The 25,294-nt window shown below is 27.3% G+C and overlaps 1 protein-coding gene across 2 annotated transcripts in view; it reads right to left on the bottom strand.

The window, feature by feature from the left end:
- Window positions 1–25,294, bottom strand: part of LOC100202465 (potassium voltage-gated channel subfamily H member 7) — a 65,304-nt gene that overhangs the window by 22,312 nt on the left and 17,698 nt on the right. For both annotated transcript variants that reach the window (XM_065805696.1, XM_065805697.1), the window contains exons 5-6: window positions 19,398–19,784; window positions 16,311–16,468 (exon numbers count right to left, since the gene is read on the bottom strand). In XM_065805696.1, the coding sequence (XP_065661768.1) occupies window positions 16,311–16,468; window positions 19,398–19,784 (545 nt within the window). The remainder of the gene's footprint in view (window positions 1–16,310; window positions 16,469–19,397; window positions 19,785–25,294) is intronic.

Below are 25,294 nucleotides of genomic sequence, written 5' to 3'. Positions count from 1 at the left end.
CTCTAGATTGCTCGTACAAGGAGTAAACTACTCTGGTTTTTCCTTATGTTAAAATTTTAGATAATTCAAACTTTTCAGTTGAAGAAAGATTTATTTTATTTGAAAATTTTTCAAAAAAAAGTGGAAGAGAAATCGCTGCTCAAACACTAGAAATATTGAAAACTTTGAAGCTGGATTTCGAAGCCTGCATTGGTCAAGCTTACGACAACGGTGCTAATATGGCTGGAAATGCTAAAGAGGTGCAAACGGTTTTGATACAACAAAATCCAAACTGTATGTTTTCAAGCTGCGGAAATCACTCATCAAATTTAGTTGGTGTCGATTGCGCTGAATCATGCAAAGAAGCAGTAAGATATTTTGGAACAATTCAGCAAATGTACAATTTATTCAGTAGCAGTCCTCAAAGGTGGGAAATTTTAAAACAACATCTTCCTGTTTCATTGCATGGAATGTCCAAAACAAGATGGTCAGCACGGATTGATGGTGTTAAACCAGTTGCACAACATTTGAACTCAGTAAGAAGTGCTTTAAATGAACTTGGGGTGCTACATTTAACAGCCCAGGCTAAAATGGAACTCATTGCTATTCAAAAGTATATTTCCAAATTTGATTGCATTTTGATGTCGTCAATCTGGATGAAGCTACTCACAATGATTCATTAGACAAATCTAATCATCGAGGTACGCCAAGCCACTCTTGATATTGAAAAGAATAACATTGAAAATCTATGTAATGACATTCAAAGGTTGCGTGAACAGTTTGATAAGATTTTAAATGAGCCAAAATTTGTTGCAAGAAATAATGGTGTTTCATGTGAGTTTTTAACTAATCGTCATTTTCCAAGTCAAGATGATGCTGAGTTGTATTTCAAAATCAATGTATATTTTGTCATCATTGACTCAATTCAATCTGGCCTCACATGACGATTTCAGTCGTTACAAGAAATTTGCAAACTTTTTGGATTTCTCTGGCAGTTTAAAAATTTGAATGACGAAGATCTTGTATTGGCTGCTCAATATTTTCAGCGCAAATATGACAAAGAAATCTCACAAGAACTTGAAAATGAGGTTTTATTTCTTAAAAGAATCTATGGTGCTAATTTTAAACTAGACTGCACACCAAAAAAATTGCTGGAAGAAATACTTGGACTTGGTCTTTCAGGTGTCTTTCCAAACATTACAATTGCATTACAAATTTTTATCAGCTTGCCTGCATCGACAGCTTCGGGCGAACATCGTTCAACTATGGGGCAGGAACGGTTAAATGGACTTGCTATGTTGAATATAAATTGCGATATTGCACGAAAACTAGATTTTTCAAATATAATTGCTGCATTTTCAGAACAAAAAGCAAGAAAAGTGTTTGTAAAAATTAATTAAAACTAATTCATTCTGTTTTAGTTACTTTTAGTGAATTTCTTTAGATTTCATTTTCAAAATGTGACATTAATTTAACTTTTCATTTATAGTGATTTGCAAATAATCACATAACGAAAAAAACCAAATAATAAAAACCAATTAATAATTATTCATGCATAAATCATTCATTTGTGAAATCTGAATTGTAACATTCACAATAAAGTAACAGTGTTCCACTCATACGTCGTACCTTCTTAATTCCCAGGCCTCCCCAAAAATGCGTTTTTAGTAGACAAGCGCGTCTCTTGGCTAGTTGGCTTGATAAAACATACAAAAAGCGCCACATCTGTGTGTGACAGTCTGCCTAATTTATTGCATTTAGTCTTAAAGTTAGACATTTATCTGGTCCTGATCTATCTGAAGACTTAAATGGCTTTGCATTATCTTGCGTCGCATTTTGCGCAAATTTTTCTTTTGGGGCCTCTGATTTTTAACTGGCCGGGGCCTCTCTAAACCTCTGAAAGGCCCTGTATATATAGATATATATAGATATATATATATATATATATATATATATATATATATATATATATATATATATATATATATATATATATATATATATGTATATATATATATATATGCTAAGGATTGGTGAGTATTTTTTAAAATTCCATTTACGAAGTTTACTGAAAGGCAAAGTTGAATGTGGCTTTGTTCGACTTTCAGTTAAATTTGATAACAAATGTAAAATTTCATTTAACTTTCAGTTAAATTTGAGAGTTGAATGAAATAACTTTAATCAATTAAAAAAAATTAATTTAAAAATTTTAAATAATACGAGTTATTATAAGTAAAAATGTCTTACACAATCATTAACTAAAAAGTCTTCTTTAAGCACAAAATCTTATTTATTTATCACTTATTAAATCTTATTGCTATCAAAAAATCCTCGAGGTAAAAACAGGTGAATATTTAGCATAATACTCTTCACATACCATGTCTATATATAATTATGGTTATTTAAGAGCTTACTATTTAAAAAATAATAATTACAGTTAATAAAAATTGACTATTCAAAAATGTACTCTATTTTTTTCTTATTTAATTTATTATACTTTTTCCTTTGTTTTTTTATTTAGTTTATATTATAATGTTATGTATGATTTTGACAAAAAAGTTATTTGTCCATGTGGGTTATTTTTTTTAAAAGTTTTTTAACTTTCGTTACTTAATGAAAATAAAGATTTAATAATAATGTGAACATAATGATAGTATACACATAATATAAACTAATGTTTATATTATGTATCTTATCAATAAAAATGCATTAAGTCAATTAAATTCATCTTTCAGTTAAATTCGGGGTACACATATGGTCTAAATTTATCTTTCAGTTAAAATTGGATCTTACAAAGTTAACTTTGCTGGTCCTTAATATATGCAAGTATTAAATAAATAGTAAATTTATGTATAATATTTTATGATATATAAAGTATATTTTCCTAAACTTGGCTATCAACCCCTGCTAAATTTTATAATTTTGCAGGGATTGCGTTTAAAAATTTTTTTTTACTGGTTTGTAAAAAAGACCTTAAAACAAAAAGTAGCTTATCAATGCTTACCTAAAAAAATAACGAGGAAAAAATTAGAATCATTATATAATAAAGAGGATCATTAGAATCATTAAATGATTCAGATATCATTAAATGATTTTTAATGCAACATTTTGATAGCAACGTTTAATACAAGAACAAATTTTTCACAAAGATGAAAAATAAAAACAAGAGTCAGAAAATGGCTAAAAAATAAAAAAGGATACAAAACGTGAAAATTAAAATCACAAAATAAGAGTAAAAATTAAGTAAAAATTATGCTTCAGAGGAGCTGCAAATTTTTAAGAAACTGTACAGTTTAATTGATTTTTGACTATGTAAAGGTGCATAGCCAAGAACCAATTAAACTGCAAACCATGCATACAAATATGATTTATTTGGAGGGTTTGCAGGACATCTCACAGCTTTCTTTGAAAAATTCTCAACTATAAATTGTCATTATACCATGCGTGAATAAACAATACAGGAGTTTCGTATGTTGAAAGTCTATTTCTTCAAGTGAAATTTTATTTTAGGCTTTTTGTTTAGTTTTGTTGCTAAACATTAAAGTGACCTATTGGCGTAAAACAAACATAAAGAAGGAGATTTGTGTCTATTTGGTAAAATGCTTTTATCTTTGTCTCAATATGAATTGAGACTAAAAATTGCTATATAGAAAAGATGTTGTTTTTTTATATATTTCCTGTTTTATTGAAAACAGTTAAAATTTATTTAGCCTGGCTAAGTTTCTTACTTGTTACTTAATTTGAACTGTCTTTCAGGATTTGTAAAAAGAAAATGCGTTACAACATGGCACCAGACGCTTATTTATGACAGGGTAAACTGCATCCGCCACTGGTGTTAAATCATTTTTTTAACACTAGATGCCCTTTCTAATACTAACCTGTTTTACAAATCATAGTTAAGTATTTTTGTGATACTACCATAGAAAGATTACCACCCAAGGTTTACAAGCTCTTCCGACCCTAACACAGTTAAAGGAGGTTATTTATCTTTCTCCTAGAGTGTCCCTTTTTTAGGCTAGTTGCCACACCATAACTAAAGAGCCATGACAAGAAACAATATTGAAACTAGGATAAAACCTTGTGCTATTCCAGATATTACTCAAAACAAGAAAGGTTGTTAAACACCATTTAAAAAAAATAATCTAATAATTAAAGAAATTTTCACTAAAATAGAGCTGCATTCTCTGCAAAGTTTTAATGCTCAAACAAGCTTTTAAGCAATGAAAATTAACAAAGGATTGCAGTGAACCCCAGAGTTTTTAACAACAGAAACAATCAATACTGATTTCCAGCTGGCTGGAAAACAAAATTTAAATATGCATTAAAAGTATAGAAAAGTACTTTATACATTAAACACTGCATTAATTAATAATACATGTCTAATATATTATACATAACTACTTTACACACATATTTTTATGCATTTATATATTATTCAAATATATTTTTAAATGTATGATTTACAATGTATGCACAGAAGCCCCAGGCAGCTCCTAAATTTAGTATAATGTCAGATTGCCATTTAAGTATGCTTTTATATGTGTGTGAAGAAAAAATAATGAATAATGAAAAAAACTTTTCAACTTGAAATAATATATATATATATATATATATATATATATATATATATATATATATATATATATATATATATATACATATATATATACATATATATATACATATATATATACATATATATATACATATATATATATACATATATATATACATATATACATATATATATATATATATATATATATATATATATATATATATATATATATATATATATATATATATATATATATATATATATATATATATATACACTCTACCGCCCATAAGTTTATGTGCACTTGCCTATCTTAAATTCAAGAAATTTTGAAAGTAAAAAAATCAACCTATACAGACAAATTTACAGCAAGATATGTTTAATAATGTTATGAGGTAAGATATTTGAGTTAGAAGATTGGAAAATGTACTTAAATTTGTCAGAAGGTTTGTAATGCTTCCACTGATAATAGTATTGATTACTTGCAATCTTTTTACAGTAAGTTTCATCACCTTCTAAAATGCATAATTTTTGTTTTGTAATTAATTTAATCAAATTTTTAGCTCATCCAATTGCCTTGATTTCTCCATCAAGCTACCTTTTTGGTATTTTTTTCTTGTAATATGCTTTCAAATTTTCTTTTTTGAATACTCTTTGAATGAAAGCTTTATTGCATTTAAACTTCGAAGTTAAATCTTGTTGTGACTGAGTCAGATTTTGATGAATTGAGTTGACTATTGATTTTGCCTTCTTTTTGAAAATAAATTTTGATTTTCCACCACTTCCCAATTTTCTTTTTACAGATTTGTTTTCCTTATAACATTTTATAATAATTCCAACAGTTGATTTTGGAACTTTACATGGTTTTGAAAACATGAAATATGAGAACGATGGTTTTTCTATGTAAAATTTCAAATTTTTTTTTTGATTTTCAGACACTTTATTCAACATTGCAAAAACTAATTTTAAGTAGTAAACAAAACTAAACTCACACACAAGAAAACTAACTATGTTAGCGCCATTATAAAAAAAAATCATAACAACTGATTGAGTGGTTTTTGAAAAAAACTCGATTTAAAATTGTCCAAATTTCAACTGATCAAGGCAGAAAATTTTTTTAAATTTTGGAGTAATTTTTATGGCCTTGCAATTTTTGGGGCCCCAAAATTTATAAAACCGATTTTTTAAAAATATACAAGTTTTATATCAAGTATTACAAGTTTTGTACTGTAGAGTCTGTAGTACTGTAGTATCTGTAGTACTGTAGTATCTTTAGTACTGTAGAATCTGTAGTACTGTAGAATCTGTAGAATCATAGTTTTGTATACAAAGTATACAAAACTCTCATTCTACAGTAAAAGCCAAACAGATTTTATGTAAATTAAAATTAAATAAGAGTAAAAATATCATTATTATTTATTATTTAGACAATGATAATTATTAGGGATCTGGTGGATTGTACTTCTACAGTATCTGCTTGGTATAGGGTTGGGATCCGATCTCAAACTGCAATCATTTCAGCAATATGCAATAAAGCAGACATGAATCTGGAGAATGTTCAAATCTCTAAAAGTTTTGATTGTTGAAAGATTTATAAAGATTGACAATCTAGGTAAAAATAACTGTAGAACAAAAACCTAGGCTAAATAAAGATTTATTTACATAAGTGATAAAGTTATTATTATTAGGAGACCAGATAAGACAAGGTATAATGGAAATTTGAGGAGCAAAGAGATCAGATACGAAGAGATTGAGGAGAATTTAAATATTACCATTACTGTTAAAAGAGTTAGTATTACTTCACCAGATATTGATGATACAAATGATACCCTCCTTGGAGTAGTTTAAGCTAAAAGCTCCACGGGAAATGACCAGGCAGACATGATTTTAAATCTAAAGTATTACAAAATTATTGATCAGATCTTTACCATGTGTTGGGACACCACTGCTTATATATTCAAAAATTATAATTTATTCATAAGGTTCATGACAGATACTCTATACTTGTGTTATATACCTGCTGACCCTGAGGATAACTGAGAAGGTAGTCCATGTGAAGAATGAAGAAGAAAAGAAGGTGATAAAGATAGCAGCATTATTTGTTTCTATATGCTATGGACTCTGGTTCTTAAAAGCCTATATGATGAACAAATTAACTTCAAATCACTTGGCTGCATTTAAGTCATCATTTGGAAAAAGGGACTACTACCAAAAACTAGGACCTTTTTGTAAGCATGCAGCAGCATGTTTGGTACTTAGCAGTTAGTCATACTGATCCTAGCTGATGTTGTTGACAAGAAGGTAAAAAGAAGATGTTGGAGATATTGGTCAAGTGAGATGTCCCCGACTAATTTCATATGGAGAAACCAAAGCTACTGGTTATCACAAGAGCTTACTGAACTGGTATATTCCCAAAGCTGAATTCTGTTCAAGGTAGCTGGATTCTGTTCAAGGTAGCTGAAGTTCCTGTTGGAGAGGTAGAGAAATGGATCAAGGGAGATGGCAGTGAGATGTTTATTCTATTTAAAAGGTTTTTATAATATACAATTTTAAATATATAATATATATTTTTTAAATATATTTAACCTTTTAAATAGAATAAAGATTTTGATTGTATTTGTCAATGACTGCGCAAAAAAATTATCAGACTGACCCAGGACTTTATTGGAGGCTACAGACAGAATGATATGAAACGGAATCTTATGCTCATTGCCAGAGACAACAGAAAGAAACAACATCAGAAAGAAATTAAAGAAGGACTCGACAAAGAAATAACTCAAAAATGTTTATTTTTTTAAACTGGAAATATATATTTTTAAGAGAGTTCTTAAAAACTTAAGAGAGAAAAGTTTGAGAAGTAATTTATTTTGGGGGCATCCTAAAAAACATTTATAAAAAAATTGTAATTATGGAAATTGATTTTAAATTATTTCTGCACACTTGGGTGGTTTGCTAATGCACTTTTAAAAATATTCCGATAAATCCAAAACACAAACTTGATGAACAAGGCAGCTACGTGGAAAAACAAATGGATAATGAATTTAAATTGACATTTATTGAAAAAGAAAAATTAATTGAACTTTCATGAACTACTTTATAAAAAAAATTCCATAATGAAACCTTAGTTCAGTTTGGTTGAATCAAAGTAAAATATATGATACTTTGCCAAGCAAAGTAATACTAATACTATTATTTTTGTGACATCATATTTATGCAAAACAGGATTTTTTTCATTGGCCGCAGTGAAATCAAAATATAGTTTTGTAGCAGAAAAAGTTTTACACTATTTTAATTGACTTTGAGGTTTGATAAGCTTTGCGCATACATACATATATATGAATATATATATATATATATATATATATATATATATATATATATATATATATATATATATATATATATATATACATATATATATATACATGTATATATATATATATATATATATATATATATATATATATATGTATATTAGGGTAGGTTGATTTTAATTCTGCATATTGCGTATTATTGCAGTAGTTGGAGACAGTTAAAATATGATTACTCTCAAAATTTGAGAGATTTTGGATTAAGAATCGCTTGCGGATTTGAATTCTAAGATTTGTAGGATTATGCGAAAAAACACCTTAAAAGGCGTTATATGCAAAAACTGACGTTTTAAATATGTTCATATTTAATCGTTTTTTAAAATTAACTGCATTTCTGAATGATTTAAGTTTATAATAATTTATAACAATTAAGCTAATTTTATAACAACCTGTTAATTATTTGAAGATTTAAAAAGTGAAACTTTTATTCTTATATTTACATAAGAATATCAAAATTATTTTTACAATTTAAAACATTTTGAACATGGTTATATATATTCAGGAAAACATTTTCAATTAAAAAATATCATCATAAGAATGGAAATAATGCCCTTTTGAAGCATATGGTTTACGCATCTTCCTGCTAAGTAGTTTAGGTAAAATGCAGCTGTGTCGATTCTCAAATCCATAGACATATTGGGATGCTTCCGACACAAGTTTTACCGCTCGCTCAACACTCTGGGAGTGAGATGGAAAGTCGGGGATTTCAGGTTCAACATTATTGTCAATCATATATTGGATTTGCTCAATTGAAAAATTTTGTGTTGTTGGGGGCTCCATAAATTTAGTATCGATGATGTCAACCAACTTATACCAATGATTAGCATTAAAATTAATTTCCGGAATTTTCTTCTAATTTACTTCCAAACTTGTGTTGTTTACTCTATAAATATAAATCAAAGGCAATTACCACATTTTATGTCTTTTTTTTTTAATTTATTTTAGTTAATTATAAAAAAAATACCTTTGCCTTAGAGCCAATAAGATTTGAAAACCAAAGTTTCGTATATTGCTGTCATTATCTTTTAGCATGGCATAAAGAATATTTTCAGGTTTTAGACACAATGCATTGTTTTTAATGTTTTTTTTTAGCAATATGTTTAACATCATCAAAGGGGAGATTATTTATTCTAGTAATAGTAGAAAAAAAAAGGCTTGGGTATTCGTGAAATTTTGAAGATTTTTTTATTTCGAACCACGCTGTAAACCTGAACAATAAAATATACAATTTTTTTTAAAGAAACGGTTGGTTGATTGTCTCTAGTATACAAACAAAGAAGGTGAATAGCTAGTGTTAACCACCTTGCATGGTTAAGCGGTCCAATTTTATAGCAGCCCATTATCAGAAACTTTACCAATACCTATTCCTTTGCAATACTCAAATAAAAGTCTTTGATCGCAACTAAGGTCTGTTAGTATTTCTTCTGGAATATATTTATCTACAATTGGGTTTTCAATACATTCAAACAAAACTTGATTTCTATCCTGAATATTTTCAGCACATCTTTTGCCAAGTAGACCACTGAAGCTTCTTGGCCCGGTTGTGTCACCATAAAGTTTTACAAAAAGAGCTCGTAACGGAAGTTCGTTTTGATGTAAGGCGCATCCAATTAGACGTACTTTTCTTTTTAAAAACTCTTCTAGTTTTACAACTAAGCCACTTATTGGTCCAGTATTGGTAGCAGTATTATCAAGAAAAACAGCTTGTATACTTTCCAAACTGTTATGTTCTTGTAAAACACTGAACGTTTCGGTAGCAAGAACTAAGGCTGTAGCACCAGTGACAGGAATCGTCCTATGAGTTAAATAATTTCCACTCGATTCTCCATCTTCATAAGTAAATGTGAGGTGATGTTCAGGTTTAATGCATTTCTTTAGTACTTCTCTTTGAGGTGAGTTTATTACTTTACTTGTTTTAGTTATCTGATCGAGCTTGCTATCAACCCCAAAACAAATTAACTGTTTTTTTTGTTCTGAGTCCACATCTTCACAAATAATTTTCACTTTTGACTTGGCCCTATCTAATTTGCATTTATCAATCAAAATATCTTTTATATCAACATCATTTTTCAAGAGATATTTTATGTCATATAGTAAAGTATTTGTAAGGGCTGCACCTACGTTTGACGAACACTCGTTTCTGATTAGTTCCTTTGCAAATCTTGGAAGTTTAACCAATTTGTATTTTCCAATAGGATTATTTATTGGTTTCCATTCACCTTCATCCTAAAAAAATTTAATAAAATAAAATACTTTTTGTTTCATCTATTACAAATTTTTCATGTATTTATAAAATATTTACCTCCGTAATGGTTAAATCGCTTGTTTCTTCAATTAAGTTTACGTGTTGTATGAGGGATTCATCTTCATCAACTAGCTAATGAGATATTTTTTTCGTTCTTTATCAAGTCTTTGAATCCTTTTGACAGAAAATTTATCAACGGAGGAAAGTTGATATGCACCTTTTGGACCAATTTTTTCCCTCTGATCACGAAGATAAGCCCAGTCTTCAAGAGGTACTTTATTACTTTGAGAGCAAAGGCATACAATATGTTCTTCTATGCACTTTTCTTTATTACATGAAACTTTTCTGTCACTACAGGGAAACACATCTAATGAACAGGAACATGCAGAGATATCAAAAAGTTTGTCTAAGTTTGCATTAAGATTTCTTATAGCGAATTAAAATGTAAATCCGCAAGCCATTTTTAAACCAGGATACTTGAGATTTGGTAAAACCTCATTTCTAACCTAGACACAGTAACTGCAACATTACGCAACTTAAAATTCAAAAAAAAAGCTAAAATCGACCTACCCTAATGTATATATGTGTATATATATTTATATATATATATATATATATATATATATATATATATATATATATATATACATATATATATATATATATATATATATATATATATATATATATATATATATATATATATATATATACATATATATATTTCCTTCTTGTAAGACCATTGAATCTCAATTTAAAAAGTAAACAAACATAAACAAAGTAAACATGATGATGAGTTCTACTAATTAAATTTAAGGGGCTCTTTTCTTTAATAAACAATCAATATGTTTGTTGTTTTCAGCAAAAAGTGGGTTTTTAGTCGGTATTTTCAAAATAACTTACATTTTAATTTTTGTGTATAATTTTATATTTGAAAAGATAAATTTTTTGATGACCAAAGTTTGTTTTGAATAAAGAATAAAAAAGATCTTAAATGAAATAGAAAAAAAATTTGCACTTTGAAAGTTAAAATTCAATTTTATATGATTCTTTTATTCAACATACTTACACAGGATAAAGGTTGTTATTTATTTAGTTATTTATTGACTTACATAATAGATGGTTATACTAAAATATTTATTTTTAAATCAACATAAAATATAACTTTTATAATTACCACCTAAAAAAAAGAAATAATAATAATTGATGAAACTTTTCTAGTGTGGAAAATAAATTGTACTATTTCCAACAACAAATTTGCTTGAAATTTAAATCTGAAGTTAAATTGAGTTATATTTTTGGATGCCTTAAAAAAAGTGGATCATTCTCACCAAATTGTCTTACTAGTCTATTGCATTGCTGCATAATATCTAAACTTGTAGTTCTGTGGACACGTGGTGACTATGAAGTCATTACAACCCAGAAGGTAATAATAGATCAAATTGTGTAACTTTATCCAAACACTAAAATATGTTTTCAAGTTTTTTAAGCAGTTAATAATAACAGTTCCATTTTATAGGATCAAGGTTGAAAAAATGGTGAATGACTGAATGAAGATGAAAACCTTAAGTAAAAGAAACAACTCTACTAAAGTGAAAATGAGAAAGAACTTTATAGAAAATATGAAAAAGGTTTTCTGGGTAAAAAAAATTAAAAAGAAACCATAAATCTAAATGTAATTATGATAAATTTAAATTATTTTTCTAAATCTTCAAACTATCTAACAACAGTTCATTTAGATGGAGAAATTGTAAAAGAGTTTACTGAAGGTAAACAGTTTTCAGAAGATAGGTTAGCTGTTCTTGCTAAGATTAATGGACAAATTGGGTTACTTGGAATTGTAGCGATTTAGGTTTCTGGAGAACATAAAATAAAGCTATAGGAGAACCATAGATATGACATAGACATAAATTATATATAAATTACAGGATACGACATAGACATGCCTGGCCTAATAATTTTAGAAAAAATTTTGAAGCCGATCTTCCATTGAAAAAGTGACGTAGAGTGAGGAAAAAAATTAAAATACAAGTTTGTTAATATTTAAATGTTTAACAGTTTAAATCAAAAATTCATTATGTTAGCTTCTATACTCTATATGATTAAGTTACTAGATGAAGAATTGAGTCTATTAACAAATTATTAGTATCACATTAATTACAGAGACCTAAAAATCTAATGATAAACAGCTATTTTATAGTGAAGTTATATTGACAAATATAATATATAATCTAAATATTAGGAATATATATTTAATTGAATCAATTTGTTTTTCTAACAGATGGTATTTTTAGAAAACAATAACCATAATTATATACATCTTTATCTATGTGTATTATATTTACTTTAATTTCTGTATGCGGTAGTGGTGTAGCAGTAGAGCGCTTGCTTCATAAGCGAGAGGTTTCGAGTTCGATCCCCACCACATTCATGGTAGTACCACGCTCAACTCGTTTCTCCGCGCAGTGGCCTTGTTTGTCAAGGTTTGTGTTTTAGAGTTATAGAGTTGAGAGAGGGTTATAACCATAAATAAGTAGCCTCCTTGTCTGTAGTGGCATTCTCGGCATCGAGAAGGTGAATTAACAAAAAATATATATATTATAAATGTTTGGTATATCCATTGGTATACTAATGTGTAAAATCGGTAGTATCAAGAATTGAACATATACAAATGTATGCATGTATATTATATAAATACATACATACATACACACATACATAAATACATACATACATACATACATACATACATACATACATACATACATACATACATACATACATACATATATAAATAAATATTTGACTGTAGATTCAGTTTAAAGAATCAGTTTGTTGTGTGCACAAAAAGTCACTATTGATTCATTCAACAGAATATTAAGATTAGCAGAATATTAACTTTAAATAAATTTTTTTTTTCCTAATTTAACTGTATATACAGATTTTGTGCCTGTTTACTTGTACATTTTGTTTGAAATGAAAACATTTTACAACATAATGATCAAATAGATGTGTGGCATTATTCTAAAAGATAAGAAAAGATCTGAGACAGAGATTAGGAAGAGTGAGTATATTTGATAAGATACATCAGGGAAGATTTTTATATTTTTTGAATTTGAAATATCTTTTTATGTAGATTCTTGAATAAGTTTATTCAGCTTAACTAAAATTAACTTATATTTAAAAATTATTTATGAATTTTAAATGCCTCTAAAATAACTTTATTTTCTGTGAAATGTAAAATATAACTTGAAATTAAAATATAAAATGTAAATAATATGTGAATAATATATATGATGTTTTTAACTAAATTTGTTTTTCTACCTCACTCTACGCCATTGTAGTAAAATTTGATTGTTTCAATATTTTCTGTCTATGTCGTATTCAGTAATTTATATCTATGTGAGAAGAGCTCATGGATTAGAGGGTAAAGTCTTTGATGCGACTAGTGCTAACACAGGTAAAACAAAAGAAGCTTGTAGCAGAATTATTATGCGCTTACAAGGCCCTATGTTGTTAACTGCATGTCAAAGCCGTATTTTAGAGCATCATGTTACCCATTTTATTTCACGTCGACCATTCAGGACCAGAGAATAAATTATTTAAAGTTTTTATAAACCATTGTAATGATCTAGATACTGTAAAGTAAGATTCGAAAAGATTGTTAACTCCTACTGATTCCTGGATTACATTAATGAGGGCTGAGTGCTAGAAATTGGATTTTGCAGATATACTATTAGCACTAAAGTTATTAAGAAGGTGAGTAATAAAAGCTTTATAAATTATTTCAATTAAATCTAACTATATTATTTCTTAAAGAAAAAAATAGAGTAAAATAGTACTTCACTGATAATTTTCTAGTTTTATGTGAATTATAATTTTGTTTTAAGTTATTGAAGTTATCATAACTTTGTAAAAAAAAATTGTTTAGAATGGAAAGTTTTAAGGAATTGATTATATCAAAGCAAAGATTATAAGGAGTTGGCTGAACTTACTTTGATGACACTATCACCCATCAATAGATTCAAACTTCACAAGCCTAGAGCAATTCATCATGCCAGATTTATGGGTAAAAGCTTATTTTACTGGAAACTGTTTCTACTAATGGAAAAAATCCCTGAAATCAATGAAGAGAGCAGGGATGAAATTAAAGAAATGACAAGTTCCTTTCCATATTTTGCACTGAATAGTTTCTTAGAGCTGAGCTAAGTTCAGCTGCTCCAACACAGGTGCACAATCTGAATAATTTTTGAAAATAAATATATAATTTTGAATAAATGCATAAAATAGGTATAATATGTTTGTAAATTAAAAATTGATAAATCTAAGCTTATCTATTAGTATATGAAAGCATACTGGCAGATAAAAAGATTTAAGGAATGGATAAAGCTAGGGCTCAAGCTGTTTCTAAATCCATATTGCAACATACTTGGTACCTTGATCCATATTAAGTCATTATAGAAATATTCCTTAGAAAGACAGGTGTTGGATAAAGACACTCTGATGGGCTTAAACTTTTAATAGGATGAGCCTCCCAGTTTAGTTTGACTAGTTACAGAGAAGTCATTGTTTGTATTTTACATACTTTGTCATAGAAAAACTGAGATTCAATTGGATAAAGAAAACAATTCAATGGATGAAGCTTTCTCCAGAGTATTGAATTTTAAATGATTTCTACCAAAAATTTGAAACAGCCATTACGAATCTTGATGTTATGAATGATTATTCAGAAAAGACAATCAAACTTGTACATCAACTTGTTAACAAAATCAACAATTTGGATATTAAAACTTGTTAACATTTAGAAGAAAAAATAAAAGATACACTTCTTTTTACTCATTTGTACAAAGAAAATCAAAAAGATAGAAAAAAGTTGGATAATGCTAAAACTGCACTCAATAGTATTATTTAATATCTACTTTTTGATCTAAATTATTTCAAAACACTTTTTGATTTTTATTTTGTATTGGTACTAAAGTTTTTTATTGCATACAAAAAAAAAATTTATTATTTTGGTGATTTCAATGTTTTTTATCATTCTTCTTAAAGTTACTTAAAGAAATATTTATGAAAAGAGGCCCTTAAACTTAAGTAGTAGAACTGATTACCATGTTATTGGATAGTTTACTTTTTAAATTGGTTAAGATTTAAGGGTGCCACAAGTGGGGTAAACTTTTCCTAAAAAATGGGGTAAGAATTGACCCTTTTATCCTCTGATAAAAGATATAATTATTTTGAGCACCAGAAAGGTCCCCCTTTCTGCTCAAAATAATTACATCTTTTATCATTATACAAAACAATTTATTTTAAATTTATTAAATATATGTACATATATATATCCAAATAATTTTTTATGTATTCTACATGCAAGAGAATACATATATATATATATATATATATATATATATATATATATATATATATATATTTTTTTTTTTTTTTTTTGTTATTTCACCTCCCCAAGGCCTAGAAGGCCACTACAGATGAGGAGGCTACTTAATTGTGCTATAAGATAAAATTTGTTATTTGCAACTTTAACGCCATCTAATCTAACACTGTATTGTATTTTTGTATATAATTTTTGCTCTTGTTATAGTTGTTTGTAACGTCTGATGATCGCTTAAGGCGTGAAACTCTGAGTTATATTTCAAATTTAATTGTATTTTATTATTATATAATATATATTTGCTCTACTTTTGTATTGAGCACTGTCTCTGTTATTATCGTTATATATATATATATATATATATATATATATATATATATATATATATATATATATATATATATATATATATATATATATATATATATATATATATATATATTATATATATATATATATATATAGATATATAGATATATATACATATATATATATATATATATATATATATATATATATATATATACATATATATATATATATATATATATATACATATATAGATATAGATATATATACATATATATATATATATATATATATATATATATATATATATATATATATATATATATATATATATATATATATGTATGTATGTATGTATATATATATATATATATATATATATATATATATATATATATATTATATATATATATATATATATATATATACTACTTTGATTTATATTTTAAAATAATATCGTACCATATGCAGGCTAACCAATGAGCGCACATAAAATAGAAAAGCATCCATGCAAACAATGTAAAAATATTGTTATCCAAATAGGGAAGCAACTTTTTAGGAGCTATAGTTAACCGTAGTAATCGGACCAGTAATAAGATTCGAATTGCATAAACAGAATCCTGAACAACAACAAAAAATTTATTTTCTAAATATTGTCATCACTTTGTAATATTTAAATTGAACAAGTATAATTGGGTATTTAAATTGAACAAGTACAATTTTAGGCAGAAGAAAAATAGAATATATGAGATTTTGATGAGAGAAACAAATAGCATATCAAAAAAAAAGCAAAATTGTTTTTAAAAATAAATTCATTTTCGATTACTTAAATTTTACTGTTCCCATAGCAACTAGTCAAAACTATACACAGCTGAAATTTTAGACAAACTATTTTGCTTTAGCCACACATTTATGATGTCTAACAATATTATTTCACTATTTATTTAAATTCTATTTGATGTGACAGTTAGAGGGCAGGATATTAACAAATAAGCTGGTCATTTTGCAATAACTTTTCCTATTTAATTCCCTTACAAAAATTTAACTGATAATCATAACGTTAACTATAATGAAGTCTCTTGAAAATGGCTTGATTAAAATTAACTTTGTAAAAACTAAAGTCAGATCTTGTTTTAGAGCATTACACAATATGCATTTTATGTACAAAATTCTCAATTTTTTAAATGACTACTTTATTTTGGTTACAATAAAAACTTTTTTATTTTGTATCATTCAAATAAGTCTGAAAATACTTTTTAAAAGGTTTGATAAATTAGGGATAAGGTTAAATAAATTTTAGTTTTAATAAATGCACATTTTAATAAGAACACATTTTAATAAACACACTTTTTAATAAACGTTTGTTACAAAACTTTAAATAACGACTACTTAAAAAATATTTGCTACTTACAAATAAAATAAAAATTAAAATAAAAAATTAGAAGACATGTTAAATTTTATCAAGCTAACATTTTAAATCAAAATAATCATCACTTTCCACTTTTTACTATTTCTCCTCTCCAGTATTCTTGAGATTTAGTATCCTTGTTTCCATGCTAGCACGAGTTGTCCGTTTCGCATAATGCTGTTTTTCTAATATACACAATCTTGAGAATATTCTTTCATTAACTGAAGCCTTTTCATGTCATTTGTAACAAAAACAAAATTTGTAAAAAATTTTCCTACCTCTTTTTTTGCTGAAACTATTAACTCTCCACATGCTGATAGCAAATCATCTACATTTTTATGCTCTAAATGCCTAACCACCATAATATTCCTTGACATATTATCAAACATGTTCACTATCCTTAATCCCTTTCTAAAATCATCACTTCTTTTCTTATCTTTTAGAGTCATACTACACAACTAATAATAATATACATAACATTATATTTTCTGTTCTTTCTAGATATAGAACATTATCAATCTTTATTACCCATGTTTCATTGCCATACATCTTAACACTCTGAATGCATCTGGTGAACAAATTTCTAATCTTTAATAATGCACCTCTTTTTTTTAGAAGTTGAGATAACTCCCTAAACTTGGCCAAGACACACCTGACTCTTGGTTTTGATGCTTTTTCTAATCCACCAGCTAATCCAATTTATCTCAGAAATAACAAAACTTACCAACACACCCTATCTTTCCACGCAACTTAGTTCAATCTCTTTCTTGACCTCTCTGCATTCACCAGAAGTATTAGGGTGTGTTGGTAAGTTTTGTTATTTCTGAGATAAATTGGATTAGATGGTGGATCAGAAAAAACATCAAAAGCAAGAGTCAGACGTGTCTTGGCCAATTTAAGGAGTTATCTCAACTTCTAACAACAAGAGGTGCGTCATTAAAGATTAAATGAAACTTCAAACCAACAATACCACGTACTGACGACAGATAATAGAATAAGAAGTATTGACCACATACCACTACAACTCTAATGAACTAATGCACTTCTTATGAAAAGCTTATAAATTGTAAAAATAAAATTTGCTTCAATTCCTTTGCTACACACTTCCCAATAATTTCTACTTGCTCATTCTAAACTTTACAATGCATAAACATAATTTTATTTATGTCTATCCTTTTGCTTCTGTCTCTACAATCAAGCATCAATCATCTGCATAGGATAATTTCGATGGTAAATCAAGACTGAACTCTTAAGACAAAGTTTCCAAAAGCAAAGTCCTGACCACCTACTTTTACTTTAAAAATATCTTTGCAACTTTTGTTTTGATTACTGTTGTGATTTCATACATAACTATACTAACTGTAACCAGCTATTATTCATCATTGCTCTCTCTTGGTACTCTGTCAAAAGCTTTTTAGAAGTCCACAAATGTCATCCACAAATCATACCTTTTCAAAAAATAATTGAATTTACTTTTAAGATTTTACTTTGCAAATCTGACACCTACCAAACACCCACATCTCCTAAAGTTTTCAACGACTCAGCTAATACACCAGAAGGACCAGTGCTTTGTATAACTGAGCCCTCTGAATAGCTAACTTCTTTTTATAATAATCATAAAAAAAAATTTTCAAAAACGAAACTGCATTTTAGTGTCACTTTAATTGCTTATGACTCATTGCTCTGGAATGTTCCATAATTGCTTATGACTCATTGCTCTGGAATGTTTTTTTATAATTAACACCTCAAGTTGTTACCAATAAGAAAGTATTATAATAAAAACATTCAAAATTAAATTGACAAAACAAATAAAAAAGGTGACATGTTAATAAATCAATTACATAACACCATTTGATAACCATTAATACACATATAATACACCAATAACTTGTATATTGTAATACTACTAGAATAATAAACAGAATAGAAATAATATTATTGAAAACTATTTTCAATAATTCTATTTCAATTCTATTTTATATTCAATGAGATTGCTTAACAAATATGAGATGTTTAACAATTAAGTACAACTACTGTTTTGTTGTAAACAAATATGAGATGTTTAACAATTAAGTACAACTACTGTTTTGTTGTAAACAAAGTATTTTTAAAAAACATTTTAGTTAAATTAAAATACTTACCCTATCACTATGAAAAAGTGATGATATGAAAGATAACAAGGCAAAAATAATATGCATTGAAAACCATCCTTTCAAATAATTCATCATAATTTTTTTTAAATCTGTGACTAGGACGCCATTTTTGTCTACATATGTTGTGATAAAATTCAATCCAATGTCAACTATAAATGCACTGTCAAAGATGTGATCTAAAATATTGATAACTTTAGGATACATCTTAAAACAGATAGAAAATGGAAGCACTATTGCAGTGTACACCATGATGAACAATATAAACAAATCCCAATATCTTTTTAAAATATGATTCTGAGAGATAATATAGAATGGTAACTGAACTTTTTCTCGCCCATAGAATGGTATAAACAACTGATTATAAAAGTTGATCATCTAAAATGAATAAAAAAAGTCATTTGAAATTGTTTTAAAACATCTTTATAAAAGAAAATAAGTCATGTTAAACATCAAACTTATTTATTTTAATAAAAATATCATAATTTGCCAAATAAAGAGTAAAACCCTCATTTTTTAACAGACATTTTGGTTAAAACGTAACATTTTCTGAAGCACCTTGATGTTTACCTAATTAACCCGTTTCTTAGAATGAATGATTGCTCAATAAAAAAATGAAATAACAGAATGACGTAACTTACATAATTTATAAACTTTATTTTATTTATAATGAACTATAAATAAATAATATAAAATGCGTTTGCTAAAGTACAATAATGTTGATTTTTGGAAAAAAGTGGAAAACTGAGAACTTTGTTGGGAAAAAGAAAAACTTCAGTTAGAATTTCCTTGGCATTGAATTTAAAACATTTTGTGAGTATAAGTTAATCTAGAGCAAAACAACTTAAATATTTACAAATTGGTATATTTTTATATCTGAAAAGATAATATAAATATTATATACAAATATTATTTAGGATTGGTACAACTAAAGGATTGGCACAACTTTTACGAACGTAGTTGGCTATATAGCATTCACAATAAAAAAAAAATTTAGTTTTGATAAAAAAATAAGCAGCCAGCAGATATAAACATTCTTTTACAAAATTTTTAAAATATATAAATATATCACAATAATTAAGTACAAATTGTCGCTTATCTACTTTTTGAAGAAATTTTTTGAGGTTTTTTCTTTATAACTTTTTCTTGAGGTAGCAAATTTTATAAAAAAGCTCTTCTACAAAACTTTTGTTATAAAACCAGATTTCAATTTCTAAATTTTCATATTTTGAGTAAAAAAAAAGGGCTTTTCACTCGCTGTTAATTTTTTTAAAATAAATTACAAAAACTTCATTTAAAAAATGTCTAACTACATCTGATAAGCAATAAATTCCATACCAAATCTAAAAAAGTTTATTATAAAAAATATTTTTAGTTAAAATTTTATACAAGAAGCAAAAAACTACAAAAAAGTGTTCAATTTATTATGCTATAGAGTTTGAATGATTTTGCTCTATTGAAAGAAATATTTCTAATTATTTTCTTTTTAACAAATCATTTGTAAGTAAAATCAAAATTTGTTAAATTATTTTTATAAAAAAATCTCCTCCAAAGAAAATGCTGTAAATTTACTGAAACTAGTTCTAAAAATTGTGTATCTAATAAAATCATTATTTTGAAAACATTTACTTTTTTCTTTTAAAAATATAAATTGATGAAGAAAGTGAATTGCATTGTTATTGATTATCAACTTATTTTTCTTGTTATTTTCCTGTAATTTCTATATACCTATATATTTCTATATACCTATATATTTCTATATACCTATATATTTCTATATGGGTAATTCCATGTAAAAGTGGGACAAAAAATTGAAATTTTTCAGTCACCCTCTCAGATTTCTTTTGAATTTGAACCAGTGGTACCTATCAATATAACAAAAAAAAAGTAAAGTTTGAGCTCCCAAATCCAAAGGGTTCAAAATTTATGACATTTTAAAATTCAGCCTAAAACGTTCTATTTTTTTCCACTTCCGCCATTATGAACTTTATAGTAGTACTTCTAATTGAATATTTTAAGATCTAGTGGAAAAATGTGGCTAAAAATTGGTACCTGACCATTTTTGAGGGTGCTGAATTCAAAAATGTAGATAAAATAGTGAAATTTAAATTTTTTGATAGTTAATTTTTTTATTTTAAACTGGCCAGTCAAATTTTTTGTTCTGTAACCATGGGTTGCGGTTTCGTTAATTCCCAAAGTTGCCCAAGTCTCATGGATTTGATTTTTTTTTCAAATGAAGTAGATGATACTAGGCTATCTTTATAAAAAAGATGGTTTTGGTTTCTTAAAGCATAATAAAGATATGTCATTTTGAAATTTAGAAAAAAAAATTCTTTATTCGGCCGCTATTCTCTATTATAGATTTTATAGCGATACTTTTTGTGTGAATAATTTAAGTTCTAGTAGAGATATATGACTGAAAATTGGTACCTGACCATTTTTAAAGGTGTGGAATACAAAGATGAAGAGAAATTAACCCAATTCCTAATATTTAATAAATAGTTTTTGAATTTTAAAATGGTATAATATTATATATATTAAGAAGCTTGCAACTGCTCTGGATATAACCGAATCTGAATTGTTGCACCAAAAAATGAAGTTCTAAAGGAAATTCAAACCAAAGCTGGCAATCTAGATTTCCTTGTAGAATGCATGAAAGAAAAACTTAAGGTTTCTAACAGGAGACAGCAACTTCAAATTTGGACATTAACCCCAAAATCTTGGTCTACCAGAAAAGCAGCAAATGAGTTTTCAGTTTCTAAACACAAAATTCAAAATGCAAAGTTTTTACGCGACCAAAAAGGCATCATAGCATACCCTGATGTGGTTGAACAGCATCAAATCAGTAAAGATGTTATAGAACTTGTGAAGCTTTTTTACTGTGACGATGAGTACTCAAGGCAAATGCCAGGTAAAAAAGACTGTAAGTGTTGGGGGAAAAAAATACATGTCAAAAAAATTGATTTTGTGTAACTTTAAGGAACTCTATGTGGCATATAAGACAAAGTACCCAGGCCATAAAATTGGAGTTTTTAAATTTTGCAGTCTTCGGCCTAAATGGTGCATCCTTGCTGGTCCAAAAGGTACACATTCTGTTTGTGTGTGTACAATACACCAAAATGTTAAATTAATATTGAGTGCTATAGGCCTTAAAACATCTTACCATGAAATTATTGAAAAGATTGTCTGCAGCAGAAAATCTAAAGTTTGCATTAAAGATTCACGGAATGCAACAGTTGTCCTGGCATACAAGCTGCCCAAAATTATTTCCAGCAGTATCTCGCACAAAATGATGACCCAAAAGAGCAATATGACAGTGATGAAAATGAATAGTCAGTGGATTTCAATCAGTGGACAACAACAGATAGAACTGAATTATTAACAATAAAACTTCCATTAAATGAATTCATAGAGCTCCTGTGTAAAAAACTTGATAATATTACATCTCATTCATTTATAGCAAAATCACAATCTAGCTATCTAAAGCATCTTAAAGAAACAATTAGTATTGATAAGGCTATTGTACTGGCAGATTTTGCAGAGAATTACACGTTTGTAGTACAAAACAAGATTCAGAGTTACCATTGGAGCAAGAGTCAATGTTTCCTTCATCCAGTTGTTTCCTTGATCCAGTTGTCACTTACTACATGTTTACTACATGTTTACTACATGTCACTTACTAATGTTTCCTTCATCCAGTTGTCACTTACTACAATAAAGTGAAATTGGAAATATCTTCTTTTTGTGTAATTTCAGATGATTTAAATCATGATGTTGGATTTATCAATGAGGTTATGCATAAAACCATTAATCATATTAAAAGCCATCTTTGTCCCACAATCAAAAAAATTCATTATTTTTCTTATGGCTGTGCAGGGCAGTATAAAAACTGCAAACATTTTTACAATTTATGTCACCACGCTCAAGATTTTTCTGTTTGTTGCATCTGGAATTTCTTTGCAACAAGCCATGGTAAATCTCCATGTGATGGAATAGGTGGCACTGTTAAAAGGCTTGTTGCAACAGCTAGCTTGCAGAGTCCAACCACAGGTCATATACTGTCTTCTCAAGCAATGTTTAAATACTGTCAAAAGTCAATCAGTGGAATTTTTGTGTATGTCTCTGCTGAAGAAATGGAGCTAGTAAGAAACAAACTTACTGATAGACTTTTAATAGCAACCACTATTCCTGGGACAAGAAGTTTCCATCAATTTATACCATCTTCTTATTCAATTATAAAAATGAAAAGGGTATCTGATGATGATGATTTTGCTCTAACATTTGACTTCCTCAAAAAACAAAAATATGAAATTATTAAAATTGACAATGTTTTGATGTCACAATATCTATTTTGCAAATATGACGATTTTTACTGGCTTGGTATGGTTTCTGAAGTTGATAAAGAGAATAATGATTTTATGGTTAAATTTATGCATCCACATTATCCAAGTCGGTCGTACTACTGGCCAAAGCGGGATGATAATTGCTGGGTGCCAACAATGAATGTTATTTGTCTTGTTAAAACACCTTCAAAATCTTCAGGGTGTCAGTACCAAATCTCAAAAGAAGATGAAACTTTATTTGAACAAGTTTTATCTTTTCAGTGAAAGTTATTTAATTTTTTACTTTCATTATTTAAATGATATGAATTTCAATTTTAGTAATATTTGGTTATTCCTTTTCATTATTATTTTTGAGCTTTTTCAATAAAGCAGGTTTTTAATATTTTTCAAAAAAGTTTGCATTTTAGTTTCTTATTTTTTTAACACAACATTTGAGCATGTAACCTAAAATTTGAGCATGCAACCAATATTTTGAAATAATATCTAATTATTAGAATAATAATAAAAAAAAATTGTTTAATGTGTTGTATAGTAAATTATATTTCTATGTATACTTTTGAAAAAATAGATAAATATACAAGTTATGCAAAGCAGTATAATTTTATATTTACTTTCACCTAAACTTTAATAAAACCTCTTATTTCACAATGAGAGTAAGGCAACTCCAGAAATAAGTGAAATGCATATTATGATTAAAAGAAAAAAAATGGACTGTTGACATATTAAAATTCAAAAATTATTTAAAAATATTAGGAATTGGGTTAATTTCTCTACATCTTTTTATTTAACACCTTTAAAAATGGTCAGGTACCAATTTGCAGTCATATTTCTCTACTAGAACTTAAATTATTCACGCAATATGTATCACTATAAAATCTATAAAAGAGAATAGATGCCAAATAAAGAAATTTTTTTGTCTAAATTTCAAAATGAATTATCTTTTCTATGCTTTAAGAAACCAAAACCTTCTTTTTTTAAAAAGATAGCCTAGGATCACCTACTTCATTTGAAAAAAAAAATCAAATCAATGAGACTTGGGCAACTCCGGAAATTAATGAAAGCGCAACCCATGGTTACAGAACAAAAAATTTGACTGGCCATTTTAGAATAAAAAAATAACTATCAAAAAATTTAAATTTATCTACATTTTTGAATTCAGCACCTTCAAAAATGGTCAGGTACCAATTTTTAGCCACATTCTTCCACTAGATCTTAAATTATTTAATTAAAAGTACAACAACAAAATCTATAATGGCGGACTTCGTAAAAAAAGGAACGTTTTAGGCTAAATTTCAAAACTTCATAACTTTTGAACCGTTTGGATTTGGGAGCTCAAATTTTGCATTTTTTTATGTTTTCTTAATAGGTACCACTGGTAAAAATTTAAAGAAAATCCAAGGGGTGACTGAAATGACTGTCTCACTTTTACATGGAATTACCCATATACCAGTAAATTTCTATATACCTATATATTTCTATATACCTATATATTTCTATATACCTGTATATTTCTGTATACCTATATATTTCTATACACTTATATAT

Source organism: Hydra vulgaris, chromosome 09, assembly GCF_038396675.1.
Source record: "Hydra vulgaris chromosome 09, alternate assembly HydraT2T_AEP".
In the NCBI taxonomy this organism is placed as follows: domain Eukaryota; kingdom Metazoa; phylum Cnidaria; class Hydrozoa; order Anthoathecata; family Hydridae; genus Hydra; species Hydra vulgaris.
The sequence above is the reverse complement of the archived record's forward strand: the minus strand, read 5'-3'. Positions and strand labels throughout refer to the sequence as shown.